A 17,356-nucleotide genomic window follows, 5' to 3' on the forward strand; every position below is an offset into this window, starting at 1 on the left:
GCCGTCCGACAGGTTTCTATCCCTCTCGGCATAAGTCACGGTGTAAAAATATGATGTGTTGTTTATATGTTTTCTTCCAACTGAGGTAATTATTGTTTTCGCCATTCCCGGGTGTGCGATCTTAAAACAGACACAAGATTGTTATTAAATACGTTTCATTTTCCCAGCTGCATTTTGCCACTTCCTTCGTTTTTTCATTCACACGTGAACAAATGCTTTCTGAATCACCCAGGAAGATACGTTCAATAGTTACCTGCGACAGAGCCTGCGGTGACATGGCAGTGAAACAATACCTTTGCCCTTCCTTTCTTTGATACATTTAGTGTAAAAAAAAATTGCCACCGTCTGACACATTGAATGATATTTCCATTGAAATCTCTTCTACACCAAACAAGACACTGAATACCCGACAACAAAATCCACAGAAAGATTCTAAAACATAATGACGGTCCGGACGTATCCCTTGCCCATGTGAAAACTGGGAGCCTCAAATGACACAGAAGGAGACTGAAACCTTGGAACACGATAGTCGGGTTACTGAACAGGAACTCTCAAATCCCACCAAATTCTCGTAATAAAATCTTCAGCACCGAGATTGGATCTGCAGAGCTGCTCTTGGAACTGCAGTAAAAATGATTTATGGCTAGAAAACAACAAACAGGGCTCTTGTTATGTTGTACGTTTTGGTTTTAGAAAGTGATGTAATGTTTGTTTTGCATAGCAGACACTTACGCTTTTAGTAAAAATGATGTACTTGTCTAAATATTATTGATATGTACATATTTGTGCATGTAGTAAATACATTTATTGGATTTCCTTACAAGATTCTAAAACTTCATTAATTTACCACACTGACAAAGACTACACTACTCTCCCACGAGCTACGCCTGCACACGTGTCCAATGCTATCCGGCACCTGTGCCCATAACGTACCTTTGTTTGTTGTCACAGGGTGACCCCGGAGCCTTGGGAGACACAGGCCCAATGGTAAGTCTCTCTTGAAAGTGGCAAAATGCGCGTATTGTGTATATCTGCCTACTCGCCGTTCCCTGGCGTGAAATGAGAAGGGGATTTCAGTCCACTTGAATCCGGGCCTGAGAATATATGCCAAACAATGCAGTAACCATTTTGGGCTGTCTTGTAAACATTTCCTTCTTTTTTTTTACTTTTTTAAATATAGGTATTATAATTAAGGATTCTAGTTATTTTTCCATTGACATCCAAAAACATAAATATAGTTTATTTTCGATAGCTATCTTGATAATTCCCTAAAACGTTAGCAGAAGTTATGGTTTGACTTGATTGTGATTGTGTTTATTGTAGGAAGGCTTTTTATGAGTGTGTAGAAAGTGTACGGCATTTAGATTTATTTGTTCTTATAAAACCGCAAATTTAGTAATAGGAACCTTCCAGCAAAAGCAAAAAGGCCTTTGAGCGTCGGTGACTGAGGATCTGTTCCTGGCTGTGGTGGGGGCGCATGTGAGCACTCTGAGAATGGGACACTGTCACGTTTCCCTCTGTTTGCTCATATTGTTGTAATTGGCTGTCCATTGAACTTTACTGCACGTGGAGAAAAACTAATCCCATTTCTTAATAGAAACTTATGTTCAAACCCCCTGTCAGCAATTCAAAGTAATTTTCTGAAATGAATTATGTGACTCAGTCAGGGGAATCTGCAGTTGTTACTGAGAATAGCCATTTTTATCGTACATGTTAAACCATTACCATAACTCAAAATCTCATTGTGGCTGCGCGGGTATATAAACACTGGGAGCTGAGCTAAAACATACAGCAAAAGTGGTTCACGAGGCACCGGAAAATGTTTATTTTCGCACATGAAACCCATTAGAGGGGCAGTCTGATCCAATTAGCAGCAACAGAATGCTGCTTTGGTGTGTAGCAAATTAAGCATCCTATAAACCCCTCCCATCCCATGGAAATGCGTGGGACACTCCGGTGTTTACAGCCATCAGATGCGTGAAGCAGGGAGGAGGGACGTGACGCATTGGGTGATGTGTGGATTTTGCGGGAAGGGCTGGGAATGGCGTGATGCAGCTTGGAAATCCATCCATCCATTAGGGTTGCAGGGACAAGCTTAGAATGCTATTGTCCTAAAGCCACTGATTTATTTATATATCAGAATACAAATGTGCCTCAGTCCGGTCCGCTGCCAGCATTGACATGATGTTGCTCTTTTCCACTTCTGCTGGTGCTCCTACAAAATACTTCATCCAGATCGGTGCCATGGCACTAAAAATCTTTTCCAAACTTCCACAGAAGTGTTCATGGTGACCGTTTACAAAAAAATACTCTCTTGGATGGCTGTCTTAGAAACAGCTTTATAATCCATATACATATGGTTTATTATGCAAATAATGTTCTCTCTTTTAAGAAGTAGTGAGTTGTTATGTCTTTGTGAAGGTCAATTAAGGGGAGGGGATATGAGCGACAAATTGCACGATTCGTGTAGCTTATGTTCCACACAAGAGAATTGTTGATTGGTTGTGCATATTAAAAGGCCGATGCCCTCTGAAGTAGCGGGATTGTAAATGTATTCATGAGGTAGAAATTACTTTTACAGCTCTTCTCCAGTTACCATTGTGTAACCTGGTCATGAATGCTTTGTTTCACACCGTTCCTGGACTCCATTCTTAACTATAAATAACCCCTAACATTTTAACAGTCCTATTGTTGTAGTCTTTCAATAAAAAAAAATGGGGTTAATCCTAAAAACGATTTCGATGTTGTTGAGTAGGGCTATTCAAATCACGGTCCTCAAGGTCTGAGTACTGATGATTTTCCAGCCTTCAGGTGTGAAGCCTCTGTGACCAATCAGAATCAGTAATTACTAGACTAACTACATGGGAGAACTGAAAACAAGGCCTGGATTTGGAATTTGAGGGCCATATTTAAGAGCCCCGTTATAGAGGGTACAGTCGCTTCTGATGATGTGCCCTCTTAGATGATGTGAAGCTGTAATAGGATTTTTTGTTCTGATTTTAACTGAATTAGACATCAGTTCATACATCAGAGTGCATTTCTGCTGCAAGCTAATTGTTGCTCACTGCTCTTAAGACCCTGGGCAGAGATGGATTGGCCATTGGGACTAGCAAGAAAATTCCAGGTGGGCTGTTGTAGACCAAAAATGTTCAAGGGAGGTGGCCCGCTCCCCCAGGTGTGAAAAATATTCAATTGGGATATAATTTCCCAGGCTGTTCATTCTTCTCAATCCATCCCTGACTGTAACCCTCCAGTCGCACCTAAAGACACAAATTATGCGCCTAAATGTACTTAAAAATAAAAATCACTGCTGTGACAGCATGCCACCCCACCACCAAAAGCAGTGGGGACACATGACGTGGCTCCCTGCAACTTCCATGATGCATCTGACTCTGTTTTCTCGACCGTGCCCCATGGCCCATATGGGCAAGAAAGATAACATCCGAGTAACACACAACGGGGAATTCTGATAATCTCTCAGTTTGTGGGGGTTTACAGGGATGCCTCTGGTGCAGCGAACCATGCCTGGTGTAATTGCATTCTGGAGGGGAGGTACATGCCCTCGTCTGCGGGCAGCATTTCAGAGGCCCGTGCCCATTTAGCGCCGCATGGATTTTTGATCTCGTCACTATTGTTGAGGAAGACAGCACAAATTCCATGGCTCTGTGAGCCTGCAAACATGTGGAGCTCATTAGAACTGCGTTTTGGGCCCTCTGTCAAGCAGAAGGAGGCCCTCTTCGTAGGAGTTGTAGTCATAGTTTTGTCTTTGGTGGGATGGGACAGTAGTGGGTGTTTATGGAGGGGTGGAGTTAGCAGTGATGGGTTTTTACCTTCTATAGATTTCTGGCAACACTGTGCACCTTTGCATCACAGCTGGGTGAGGGTGGCGGGGCCCGTGTTGGGGGAAGGAGTTATTAATGTTGAATGTTAAAGTCATAGAGGTTCTCACGGTGGCTGGCTCCGCCTAACAATGCCACTGTCGAGCCGTACAGGAGTGGAGAGCAGAAGCCGGAGACTTTTTCCGCAGCCCCCTGCCAGCCTTCCCCCATGGTCAGGAAGGCGGTCACCTCGCACGGCCGACAGAGCGCACGCCGCAGCCTCCCGCTAATGTGCCGCTCGCTCGCAAATGGGCTGAAGCAAAAGAAATTTTCTGTGCGTCTCTCATCACCTCCAAGCCAAACATGAAGTGGAGATATCCCGGCATACAGCTAGTGCCAAAAAGTAAATATGATTTTTTTCGCTTGAGATGTATTCCATGGAAGATTAGTAATTCAAGAAGTAAACCCGTGTAGGACTGCGAAAAAAAAAGCAGCCGTAAACATAAATAAAGATTTTTTTATTTATTTGGAGCTCGTGCTCTTTAGAGATCATTTTGTTTGGAGAAACACGTTTTACCCTCCAAAGCTTGTTTTAATGCATCATTTTGGCCGGGGCTTCTTGGAGCATTAAGGAGTATGTACTACTCATGGGGCCCTCGTTTCTGCTCCAGAAGAATTTGAGGAGGCCCAGGTCCAAGTATTTGGCAAATGGCTGTTTCTCTTGACTTTGTACCACACGACATGTCCATTCTTCTCAGGATGCCAGGATATGCTAATGTACTGGGACCAACCGTCAACATCAGATCGCAAATGCACACTAACAGACTGGAAGTTTAAACTGTCTGTGGCTGCAGCCACGCAGATTTATGAACTAGATGATTTTCGGTAAGCATAGTTTAAAAAAAATTATTAAATGCCAGCTGTTTTGTGCCTTGCAGTTTACCATCATGTTGTGTAATCAGTAACATAAAAATCAGTAATCAAACAAAGGTCACACTTTTTATGAATGGGTTAAGAGGGGCTTTCATGGAATGTTATCATATAGCTGGTGGATAGAGAAAATATTAACCTTTCATCAAGACCTAATTTCTCACTCACCATATGCTGTTTAGTCCCCCTTCCAGTGCTTCGAGGACCCGTAGATTCAGAGGAAACGAAGAAAATGCAGCTGTGTGAAACAGTCATTTCTCACTGGAGGCCTGAAAGAAAAAAAATATATTTAATTGAACCAGGAAGCTGTAAAGAAACAGAGTTTTGGCCCGAAAGTCTGGTGTTGGTGATAAAGCTATTCAGTGATTCGAGTTCAGTGACGGAGCCGAATGAAAGTGTCACAGAAGTGCAGCAATAGGCATTAATTTGCAGGCGAAGGAACTGCGAGCTCTGGGTCGTTTTGTCCCTGAACAGTGACTTCTTGCCGTCCCTTAGCACCTATACGATCACTGAAGTTATGCAAAGAATGTTTTTGCCTCCTCTGAAGCTTGAGAAAAGCTTGCAGATATACCTGTTATCCAACTGCATGTGCGATTTTTTTATATATACTGCAGCACACAATGGCACCATTGAATGCGGTTACGCCGCGCGGATATATACCACGTCTGTTCACGCCTGTTTTATGTGCCATAATTCATCAGTACCACCGAATACAAGGCACCAGATCAATTAGGAGGCCTTAGGCGGAGGTTGGTTCGAGGGGCCGGGGCCTGTCCAAGACGACTTGGGCCGGTTCTGTGGAGTTCCCTGGATGGCTCCCAGTTTGGAAACAGGTTTGACGTGCCAGATGGCTCGTCCCAGTGCCCGAGCCAGCCGCGCAGGATTCATGCCATACAATGGCCCCAGTGAGAGGGGCGCGGATGTGCCGGCATCCCGCCACTGTGCCGTGGCTAGCAGCTCATGCTGGCCGGCTGGGTATTCCTGCTCGGAAAAATGCCCCCGCTCCACCAATCATATTTGGGAGTACAAGCTGTTTTGTACAAGGATTTTTTTTTTTGTTACTCATACATTATATTTTAACATTTTACTGTTGTTTCGCTGTTTTATATTTTTTTATTATTATTATTATTAATATTTTTCCATGACTGGGCCTAGGCGCCCTTCCCAGGCCAGGGCCGGTTCCAGCTGGTTTCCCCGGCGGAGATTCCTGAGCCGTTCTGGCGGACCTCAGCGCCACTCTTACCTCATGCCTGGGTCTGGCGTCGGCGGGTCCATGTTTGCCGGCCTGTACGGCGGCCTGCCGGGCGGAGGCCTCTCACGTCTGTGGCGGCCAGGAGAGGATGCTAGGTGCTAGTGTTTGGAGTGCTGCGTGTTCAGTGTGTTTTTCCCCTCCTCATACCGCACGACGGAAAGATTCCAAATCACAGTTCATCCGTCCATGTACATTTAATATAAAAACAGTATATTTCACTCGAGACATGAAAGTGGACTTTAATAATCGTAAATCCTACCCTTGATCCTGAGCTTAGGCCCCTCCTGAACCAGAGCAAACCGAGAGTGAGCTAACAGCACACTTGTAACTTTGAGCGCGATGCCCCGAAAGCTGACTTTCTTACATTTGACTTTCCAAGCGAAACAACAAAAGTCATGGTAACTCCGTCACTCCATTCGTCTTCTCTGGTTTGTACTCAACACGTAAAAGCCAGCCATGCCCTGGATGGTGGGTCTTTGCGTGACGACCAGGAAATTTCCCCTGACCTGTTTTATTCCTTGTGTTCGCAGGGACCTGAGGGACCGCCGGGGCCCAAGGTAAGCTTAAATCAACCTTCCGATGAAACGTAATTTGTCACCTTTGATGAATGAGCAATATAATTTACATAAACCACATGGACAGAAGCTACATCTGTTTGTCTGCAGCAGTCTTGTCAACACGGGGACCTGGGTGTCTCCTGGTTTTTCCAACAGCCTCTAAATTCATCTATTAAATCAGTTCAGACATTTTCTATAAGTTTGTTTTAAGACTGCAGCTGATTTTATATTTCAAATTATTTCAATGTTGTTTTGTTTTTTTGGAGGCGGGGGGGGGGGGGATGCTGCATGGTTGGAATCCTGATAATTAGTCATCAGTCGGACCGATCCAGAGCCAGGAAGTCAGCCCAGCCACCTGGGGATACTGGGATTGAGCGTGACACTGGTGACCCAGAGTAGGCCAATCAGACGCATCCTCTCATATCTGCTGCTGGCTTACAGGATTAATTGCAGCGTAGTGTGATTGTGTCAATTGCATTAATGACTCACGAAATGGGACTATCCAATTATCTTTCATTTGTTGTAGCTCTGTGCTTAAACGTTTCCAGATCTATGCAGGTGCTCTTCTGAAACACAACAGAGCAATTCAGTTTGGTGAAAAATGCTGCCTTTTCTGACAGCGCCAAGTTGGGAATAACACAGTAACAGTTACTGTAATATTCTGGGTATTCACTAAACTGTAATGCTCTCTAAACTGTATAATGCAAAAATAATAATAATACTTAATTGAAATCCAATTTTCTAAAACTGTTGGAGGCAACAGCTCACATTTAAGCCAGCAAATAGAGGGATAGCTCTAAAGAAGCTCTTTTATGTAAATTCTCCTACGGTTGACATTTACCCTGGTGCAAGACCCTGCCACAGAGGGAGTGCTCTACACACTGGCTGGGGTGCCCAGTGAAACTCAGGCGTCCGTATTTATTAAGCACATGGCCTATAAATACCTTAGACAGAAGCCAGAAAGGACCAATGAAAGTGTCACAATTGCAAATAATACTCTGCTCAGTAGGATACAGTAGTAAAATTGGTCTCTTTGGTCCCTCTGTACATATTGTATGCATATACAAAGGTATAGAGCAGTATTTCCCTATCTGGTCCTGGGGGACCCACAGCCAGTCCATGTTTTTGCTCCCTCCGAGCTCCCTGCCAAACAGGCGACATTTTTGCAAAATGTGGACTGTCTGTGGGTCCCTGAGGATCGGATTGGGAAACACTGGTATAAAAAGTACATGATAAGTGTACATAAATAAACAGTAGCATGATGTGCTTAAAGGTCCATATTGTTTCGCTAAAATGCAAAGTGAGACCCGTTTCAGCCTCATGTCAGTGGAAAGCAGCAGCGTCAGATATCTTACCATATGTTTATCTTCTTGTTTACAGGGCTCTCTTGGCTCGCCAGGAATTCCAGGTGCTGATGGGCAGAAGGTAGGTCCATTGGGCAAAAGATAGAAAAATACTGAGTAAAGAATTGCAAAAAAACTGAAAGTATTTCTCCTGGCTAGCATACGATTTATAGACTCTTACGAGTAGTAGTGCTGTTTCTTTCGGCCCCTGAGCCCCAAGCTCTGTTTCAAAGCATGCTTTCTGTCTTCTGTTCACACTGCATCGTGGGGCTTTCGGGGGGCCGGTGAGCGTGCCAATTCCTGCACCGCCCGGAGCTCCGGGGTTGCGTCATGCATTACCTGCACCACACTGCGATCCATCTGGACTGATTAGGCCAATGCTGGGCGCCTTTCCTCTGGAACAGAGGGAGGAAAGGAGTCATTTCCTTGCTGAAGTTTCACGCTATTATCATTTTTATAGGAAAACACAAAGATATATTCTTTGGAACAATACGTGGAGAGGAAAATTGCATCTGCTTAAAGTTACTAGATGTAACCATTGCCTGTGCTATAAATACAGCTCTGGAAAAAATTAAGAGACCATTTCATATTTTTCAAAAATATGCATCTTTAAATCCTGGTTTAGTCCTGATTCTGCTGACAGAAGGCTACACTGCAAGGCAGGCTGCTTCCAGGCTCAATGTTTCTAAGACAGCAGTACACAAGAATAAGGTGAAGCAGGAGACACTGGGAATGACCAAAAACCAGCCAGATAGAGGACAGAAGCAAGTTTCTAACGCCAGAGATGACGGTCAACTTTGCTGGCAATGCCTCATAAATGGGAGTATGACCTCAAGTGGTCTTCAAAAAGAACGGGAAACATTAAGTGGTGTGAAATGCACTGCTAGGACAGGACTAAAGACCCATAAAGCAAGGAAGAAGCCCTTCATGAATGAGAAGCAGGGAAGAACCAGTCTGGAGTTGGAAAAAAATATATATGTTATACGGGCGCATACCCATAAATTGAGAAATGAGTGAAACTGAAAATTTTGCCGTGGTCTCTTAATTTTTTCCAGAGCTGTATATATATATAGCAATGTTTGTGCTACAAATATTTAATTATATGTCTGGTAGGATATGGAGTGTGGATGACAGGTTTGTTCTGTAGTCAACTGAGGAACCTTTGGAGGCTAGCAGAATTGGACGCCCAGACCAGGAAATTATAGAATGGGTTCAAAGGGAGAGTCATCTGTACTTTGTCAAAGGTAGTTTTTTTTCTTTGATGAGCAGAGGATGGTCCTAGAACGGACAAAGGGTTGGCTATGTAGAAACAAATACATAAAGTATGCAAGTAGGTGGCCCATGGAAAAGGAACTCCCTGTGAGGAAGAAAGCAGATTTAGGAGAGCTTGGCTTGAAGCCTTGAGATATAGCACTTACACATGAATTACAAAGTGAATGGCCTATTTATTAACTAGTTTGTTAGGCCTTGAGAAGAGACACATTGCCGTAAGATATGATATTGCATTTTTGAAGTCTCTCCTCCTCTGATTAGAAGAAGATCCGGAATCAATCAAACAGCAACAGAGGCAGTAATAACCCTACTACAAAGTTTATTAGAAAAGAGAAAGTCTATGAAGAGTTCAAAACAAAGACATGAGAAAGCAAAAGAGGAAGAGGAAGGTTACAGGTGGAACAAACAACTGGTGTATAAGAGTGGGAAGACTCCCTTCCAGTGGTGTAGATTCAGCTTGGTTGTCTGTAGTGTCTGTGTACCCATGGCCAAGACTAAAGGAACAGAGGACTTAAATTCTCCTGGTTCAAATTCTTCTTGTTTTTATACAAGTAAAATATTTGTGTCATTTTTGTAGATAGACTCATTCCATTTTATGCAGTGTAACAGCAGCACTGCACAGATTTCCTCTTTGGTATAAAAAAACACAAAAAGTAAATTACTAGTCCACCCAAAGAATCGTGTGATTTATTATTTGATTGCTGAAAATTCCAGTAAACAGAAAAAGGGCGTCTTTACATTTTTCCCGCAATCAATGTAAGCTGCACCATTGTTTAAACAGAAAAAAAAGTAATAACAAAGTAAAAGTTTTGTTAATAGAAAACAGAGACCACATTTAGTCAAGAGTCATGCTCCTCTTGAAGACAATTGAACGCAAACTCCCCCGAATCTGTCATTGTGTTGGACCATGCCTGATGTTGGATGGTTGGATGATGCCTTCCTCATCTACAAAAGTTCAGCTGTGGTGTTTAGATTGTGTTCATGTGGAAACTCGCGCTCCGGAAAAAGTCATTCACAGAAAGTTTATGGAGAATCCAGCCAAAGAAATACTAGTCTGTTTCAAGATAAATACGAGATGACAGGAGAAACCTTGCCCCGCCTAATAAAGATTCTGTCCATTTCTAAGTAAAAAGTATTCAGTAATCCTGCAGCTTGTTATGCCGCGTATGTTCTTAGCTTCTACCTCAGGTTTAGCCATAAAATGTGCTATTTCATTAATCGGAATGACCCAGGAGCGGTTGGACCCCTGAATCCATGAACCTCAATCCTTCAGTGTTTAATTTAGAGAGCCCTCGTTATATAGCTTATGATATCCAACTGTTTCCAGTGCTTTGTCTGGGTCTATTTAAGTTTGTCTTTTTGGATAAAGGTTTGCATGCTCTGTTATAGGGAGAGACGGGCTCCTCTGGAATCGATGGGACCCCTGGTGTCAAGGTTTGTGTCACCTTGTCATGACTGGCCCCTGTCATTGCTTTCAATTGCCTTTCTTTGCCTTTACCATATCTGCTACCGTTTTCCATGGATTTTTTCATTATGGAGTCACGTGACGAAGGGTCGGCCATTGTGCCATTTCATCATTTCTGCGGAATTCTCACTGAAGGACACGACCATGTCTATTGTTCCACTTTTTGCGCATTGCACCTTTGCCGTTTGTTGCGTGGTTGGGAAAAGCTTGAGGCGTGCTCGAGACGAGCGACAGGTGCCAGATGGCATCAGCAGCGATGGGGATGTGTAGAAAGTCCGTTACCATCCACGTTGCATGTCATTTGATATCCAGGCATATGGGTGTCATCTCGCTGTGACATCATGGGACGTCCATTGACAGTTCTCTGTTGTCTGTGCTGGTCTGAGTTTTGGGTTTACTTAAATATAATTTGGGTTGAATCTCAGGGGCTGTTGTCGGGCAGGGGGAAAGCCTGGAAACGTGATACCCTTGCTTTAATTTAACAGGCACATAAGTGCAGATAGGATCTGCAGTCGTTCCTGGCCGTAGCCGGCTTGGTGGTGCGGTGTTTAATGGTGTTTAACCCTCTGTGTTTTTTTTCCCAACAGGGTGAAATGGGAGAACAGGGTGAAAAGGTAACATTATCAGACGTTCATTGGCTTTATGGAAAATGATGTCACCCCACCCCCACCCCCAAGTCAGCAGTCAGAATGTTTAATGATATTTTTCTTCTCTTAGATGTGCATTCTGTTCAGTAACACTAGCAGACAGACTCCTGACAGCCATAATATTTGACTTTGCTCTATGGATCAAAGGGAAAAAAAATACTTGATACTATATTTAGGAGATATTATAATTCATTTCTTCTTGGTCTCTGCAAATCGCTCTGATATTATTACTGTACTGTCGCTGCTAACCTGCATTGGTTTTTAAGATGCACACCAACGTTGATCTGAAATGTTCTGGGTTTTACCATTAAACTCAATACAGTGTAATTCATCTTATTTTCACGTAGCACCTTTCCCAACATAAATTACTTTAACAAAGGTTCAGTAGTAATAACAGTGTCGTAGCTGGGAATAGCAGAAGTTAATATGGAGCTTTATTGAGAATCTGAGTGGAGAAAAGCCAGGGCACAGCATGGAAGATGAATGAAAACATTCTGCGATGGTTAATAAAAGGAAAGAGCTGCTGATGGTCCGGGTCAACAGGCTGCCTGACGCCTTTCTAGTCAGAAATGAATTTCCTCAGGTCATCTGTGGTGTCCCTGTACCTCTGCTGAGGGCCCAGGTTCCAGACCTTGCAGCTCACACAAAATTGAAGTTCTCCACAGACTCAGGGACACCTGGGGGGTGGGGGAAAGGAAGTAAACATAGAGTGAGTCAGTAGCAATACAGCGATGACATTAAACTACCTGTCAGGATATCCCGCAGACTAGGGACCCTGCAGCCAGCTGCCCTTTCATTTGTTCTAGGAATTAAGAGAAGACCTGCATCCTGTGGTTTGAGAGTGTATTTCATCTTATGCACATTAATCAGCTCTGTGAGATAAGCGGGGGCCAAACCTTTCAAGAAGTCCAACTTCAGCCAGAAGCCAGTGGAAAGACAATGAACGGGTGTTGCATGATCATATATTTCTAGCTGCGGTTACAGTCCCTGCTGCTGCACTTTGAATTGGCCGCAGGACATAGAGACTGAGGTTACAGACAGTGCTGCAGTATAACATTTTATAAAGACTGCAGATATACATCTTTCCATATTTTTGACTGTAAGTAATCGCCTTAGTTTTGCAATATTTATGAACTTGCGAGCATATTTTGGATACAGAGTTAAAAAAAAAAAAACTTATTAATGGCCTGGTTTAAGCTAAAAGTTCTGAGCTGATTCAGCACAACACAACTTTAATCCCCCAGAGTTAAGGAGGCCTTTTTTAACTGATAGTAAAACTTATTATTATTTGGGTTTAGAGCTGATTGTCATTATCGGAGTTTTGGTCAGGCCATTACACTGTTTAAATGGGAGTTTTGTATATCGCCAGCAAATAAAGATTTTATGCCTCTGCATGATCTACATGATGAGCATTTAAGAAGTAGTGGGAGAATAGTATTAGCTCCATCCCTGTGGGACTCCATATTTGAGTACTGACAATGAGTTCCTATACTCCACTTACCCCCCCAGTTCCACTTCCCACTCTGTCCCACCTCACTAATTGCCCGACAATCTTTGGATGAGCATATGCCTTTTGGCCCAGATATCTTTGTGTTGGTGAAGTCAGTTATGCTGAATCTTGTAAGAGCCACAAGCTCAGTGGAGGGCTAGTTAGCTAAGATTAGACGCTTGCTCAGCTGCTGAGCAAAAGGGCTGCATTGTTCCCTTCTCAGATATTTGCATTGTTTGCTGTTTTTGGCTGGTAAAAAATGAGGGGAAAAAAATTCTTTGTGTTCTCAGGGGTTTGAGCAAGACAAACAGCATTTTTTATGACTCATCACACTGGCATTATTCACAGAGGTCTTCATTAAACTGTCCTAATCTTTCCGTTTACTCAACATGACATGGCAGCAGTTCAGGAATGGGTCTGTAGGGGGTAGTATGGAGAGGGCTCAGTGATCCAAAATTGCATGCCTTTAATCTGCCTTATACTGGATGCTAAGACAGGAATGCGATCAGACTTGGAAGTTATTCTGTGGTTATGGAACTGAAAAAAAAAAAAACTTCTACTGGTTCCAGAACAGTCTGCAGTACTCATTGCCATTTTTCTCCACCACCAGGGCGACATGGGCGAAGAGGGGCTGAAGGGTGAGGTGGGCGAGAAGGTAGGGCATCTTATTTCTTTGGCGTCTATTTTTTGCGTCATTGGTTGTTGCATTTAGGAGTTCTGCAGCACCCTGAACTTACTCTTATCACGAAACATCCGGGAGAAACTGGCAGCCCGTTCACAGCTGGCGCCGCTTAATCCAAACCTCATGATCCAGAACATGGAGCTATGGGTGTAAATTGGACCCACATGGAACGCGACTCTGAACTGCAGTCTTAACCTGAGCTCTTTTCATGGGATCCACCGTGTTTCCTGCTTGGACGCCCCCTTTGCATCAAAGTAGCAGCATTTTCCCGGGAAACAGCATGCAGCAGGTACCCCTGCACGAGGATTTACCTGTTTTCTTTGTAAGGGATAGTCAAGGATGGGAGGCCTGTTGTAAAGCATAAACTTTAACCCTTCAGCCTGGTTTGAGGAGTCGGAACAGATGTTACATTTATTTTTGGGGTGATGAAGCCTTTCATTCAGTGGGCTTGGGCTTCAGTAGGTCCTGTGGCGTGAGTGTTTCCCTCAAAGCGTGCGATGTAGTCCGACACAATAAAGAACACAAGGTTGTCATAAAAGTTAAAAAAACGTAGATATCAAATATAAGAGATATAAAACATTGTGGCACATCCATAAAAATATCACATGCCAAGTTTAGTATTTTACTGAAGCGTCTTTTCGAACACCTTTTAAAATATGGGGCGAGACCGTTTCGATATGGGAAAGATAAAAATAACCATCATTGATGGACACCACAGGCGAAGGAGCGTGATGAATGTGTTTCTGACAATTTATCGCGGGCTGAAGCAGAGCCGCTCTGTAAAGTTTCTGTTTTCGGACATTTTTGTTTTAAGCCGAAGACTAGCGTCTGTCGAGGCGAGTCTGGGAGAACGTGAGAGAAACGGAGCGGCTCCATGAAGGTCTTCTGGGCTAAAACAGTTTCGATGTTTCCTACAGGAAAGCAAAGGGCCCAAAGTGGGAAAAAAAAGCCATCGGGACTCCGAATGGCTGAAAATAAATGCTCTGCAGCGAGTCAGCTACTTTGACTTCCTGTGCACTTCCCAGAAAAATGTTCCCATTTACCAAATATCAAAACCAGCAAAATAAAATCAAAGCATAGCTGTACAAGTGGCTGTAAAAATAGGATCCGATCGAGGAAGCAGTCAGTTATAATTATTTATTGCCTCGACATTAAAAAATCTGATCAAGCTATTAAATGTGTTTCAGATAAGGAAAGCAATGTATATTTTTTTGGCCATGTGAAATAGCGAGCACATGTTGAGCGTAATTGAGTTTCAAATAAGTAAGGGCATAATTCACATAGTCTTTCTGTAGCCAAGCTGATTTAATAAGAATCAGATGTATAAGAGTGATTAATTATACAGTAGCTTGCAAAGCATGGAATATTTGACCAACACACATACACTCACACAAAACAGACCCCAGAAAACTATTGTACAGCATGTGGAACTTCAGAGAACTTGACTTTAAATGACGGAGTTCAGACTCAGATTATTGTAATTGTCCTGCAGGTTTTTGATACTATATAAATAATGTTGTCCTTTTTAGCATTTTGAAGAGGTAATGAGTCAACCTCTCTGACACAATGCATTGTGGGTGCTGCAGCTGAAGCACGCGACTCCCGTCTCCGGGTTTGACGAGGCACCTGTAGCTTCCCCACGTGGCCAGCCAGATGCCACCCTGCTTTCCAGCAAGCTACATTTTTGGCCAGCGCCCATCAGGGTGATGGCAGACATGTATCATGAGTTTGAGGACAAGCAGTATAAACGGAGCAGACGTAAGCAGAGAAAAAGATACAGTCAGTGCACAGGGTTTGTTTGAAGTCAGAGTGAAATATTTTGGCAAGGGCACCCGAAATGTGAAAAAGCTCTGGTGACACAAACCAGTCGCTTGTCTTCACAGAGGTGTTAATTTTGCCGCCGAACCTGTCAGAACCTTGGCACTTTGGACTTTGTATCGTGTTATACTCGTCCATAGGCGATGGGCCGAGATGAAGTCATAACATCTTCTGCTTTTACGTGAAAAACATAAACATCGAATGTCTCTCCCAGAAAGAATGCCATATATAAAATACAGCCATTTCAAATACGACAGGAGTGGAGGAAAACATATATTATACCATGTTAAACATTTAAAAGCAGATTTTACTTTGGGGAAATGAAAAAAGCCGCTGAAGGATTCGAGGGCCTCCACATGTCTGTCGCTTAATGCCACAGATTTTCGTCTCAGTCTCGCAAGCCAGGCTCTCTGCGTGGCACAGTGAGTTTAAATCAATTAGTTGCGTGTGTGATGTGTAAATGTTTAACGAGGTGTGAACTTATGAGCTCAGGTCCCATTGTGTAGAATTTCTGCAGAAAAGCAGAGAAATATCACAGAGGGCTAAATTCCCACAGTCCTGATCCGCTCCTGGGTAGTTTATGTGGACTCAGAAGTTTCGCCTGAACCACAGGTCACTTTTGATGCCTCCCAGTCCCTGGATGGAAAGTTTCAGAGCTGCCTGGAATCATTCCCTGTGCTGGCTGTCCCTGCGAGTGCCAGAGCATCGCGGTATCCTTGGATCTTGGAACAAAACTCACTCAAAGGTTGGAGCCAAGTTCCAAAAGCACAGGATCATGCAGCTCTTCAGAAGACCAAGTGGCCAGGTCCTGCTCTGTCACCTCAGCCGCCCCAATGCGTGTCGTCTCCCACGCCCTCCAGCAAAGCGTCTGCATGCTCTGCTAATCTGCTCCTAATCCGCCGCCGAGTGCCGCTTTTCCGCCCTGCTCCCATGACGGTTGCCGTAGTGATAGCCCCTCCCCTGTAATGGGCACCGCTGCGAGGCTGAGGCCGGCTGTGTCGGGTGGGGGTGTGGCTCCTTTTCACCAGGTGGCTGGCATCCACCTTCCTACATCTTTCACTGAGGTTTCATTCGGCACCACAAACGTATTTAAAACACAGTCTGCATGCCACTCGGCGCCCCGCCCACCCGGTTGGGTCTGAACTTGGCGGCCATGCAAGTGCTCGTTTTACCAACTTTAATCTCTTGGCAGCACATCAGCGTGACATTCGCTGGCTGCGTACCACCGTCGCCCATCAAACAGGATCGCGTTGCTACCCGAAGAGGATTGAATCTACGCGGTATAATTTCCTCCTGCCCAGTGATCTCAAAGGAAGGATGTAGCGATATCGTTCATGATTTTCTTAATGCCCTGAAAACAGCTCAACAGTTTGTCCCCGTCCACTCAGGTTTTACCCACGCCAGCTTTTATTCTTCCTCTCCTTCGCTACAATCCCCAGTCTTTCATTTTCTGATGAATAACTTCATCCCTATCACAGACATTGCTGCACGCTGAGGTGCATTGTGGGAGCCGCGTTAAGCACCTCCATGCGCTCTGTCTCCGTCTGCGCCGTGCATACCAGCAAAACTGGGCACAGATGTGAGCGACATTAAACAAATGCCGCAGGTGCCAGATTTTAACAGGTGCGCATAAGTTTTCCCTTTGATTTTTTTTAATGTGTAATTCTATAAAAAAAATAGAAAATGGCAAAAGTTCAAAAAATGGTTCCCAGCATCTTGTATCTCACCACAACACATTCCTGGGATAGATTAAGGTAACTGCTGCAAGTCACCTAAATGGGATACTTTGTTAAACTTATTCTACGCATCCTGATATTTTTCACTTCAGGAACCATTTCATGCCTCATATCTGGAGATCAATTTTATAACGCTGGGGGTAATTCCTGAATCACGGACACACACATTAAAAAGTAACCTCTCTAATCCTTGCGACTTGCCAGCTCCTCTATATGTCATCGTCCCAACACCTGAAAATGAAGAATTATACCAAGGGCCAGTTTTTTTCCGGCTCAAAGCCCTTTTTTCAGCCAGGCTGGCGCGACTGCTGATGAACTGCGGAACGGCAGAGCGTTAAGTTGCGAAA

The 17,356-nt window shown here is 43.8% G+C and overlaps 1 protein-coding gene across 1 annotated transcript in view; it reads left to right on the forward strand.

Annotated features, from left to right (window-relative positions):
• Nucleotides 1–17,356, forward strand: part of LOC125705071 (collagen alpha-1(XXV) chain) — a 150,547-nt gene that overhangs the window by 107,722 nt on the left and 25,469 nt on the right. The window contains exons 10-15 of the mRNA XM_048971406.1: nt 952–987; nt 6,531–6,557; nt 7,938–7,982; nt 10,562–10,606; nt 11,225–11,251; nt 13,384–13,428. Of these exons, the coding sequence (XP_048827363.1) occupies nt 952–987; nt 6,531–6,557; nt 7,938–7,982; nt 10,562–10,606; nt 11,225–11,251; nt 13,384–13,428 (225 nt within the window). The remainder of the gene's footprint in view (nt 1–951; nt 988–6,530; nt 6,558–7,937; nt 7,983–10,561; nt 10,607–11,224; nt 11,252–13,383; nt 13,429–17,356) is intronic.

Source organism: Brienomyrus brachyistius, chromosome 12 (assembly GCF_023856365.1).
Source record: "Brienomyrus brachyistius isolate T26 chromosome 12, BBRACH_0.4, whole genome shotgun sequence".
Lineage (NCBI taxonomy): Eukaryota > Metazoa > Chordata > Actinopteri > Osteoglossiformes > Mormyridae > Brienomyrus > Brienomyrus brachyistius.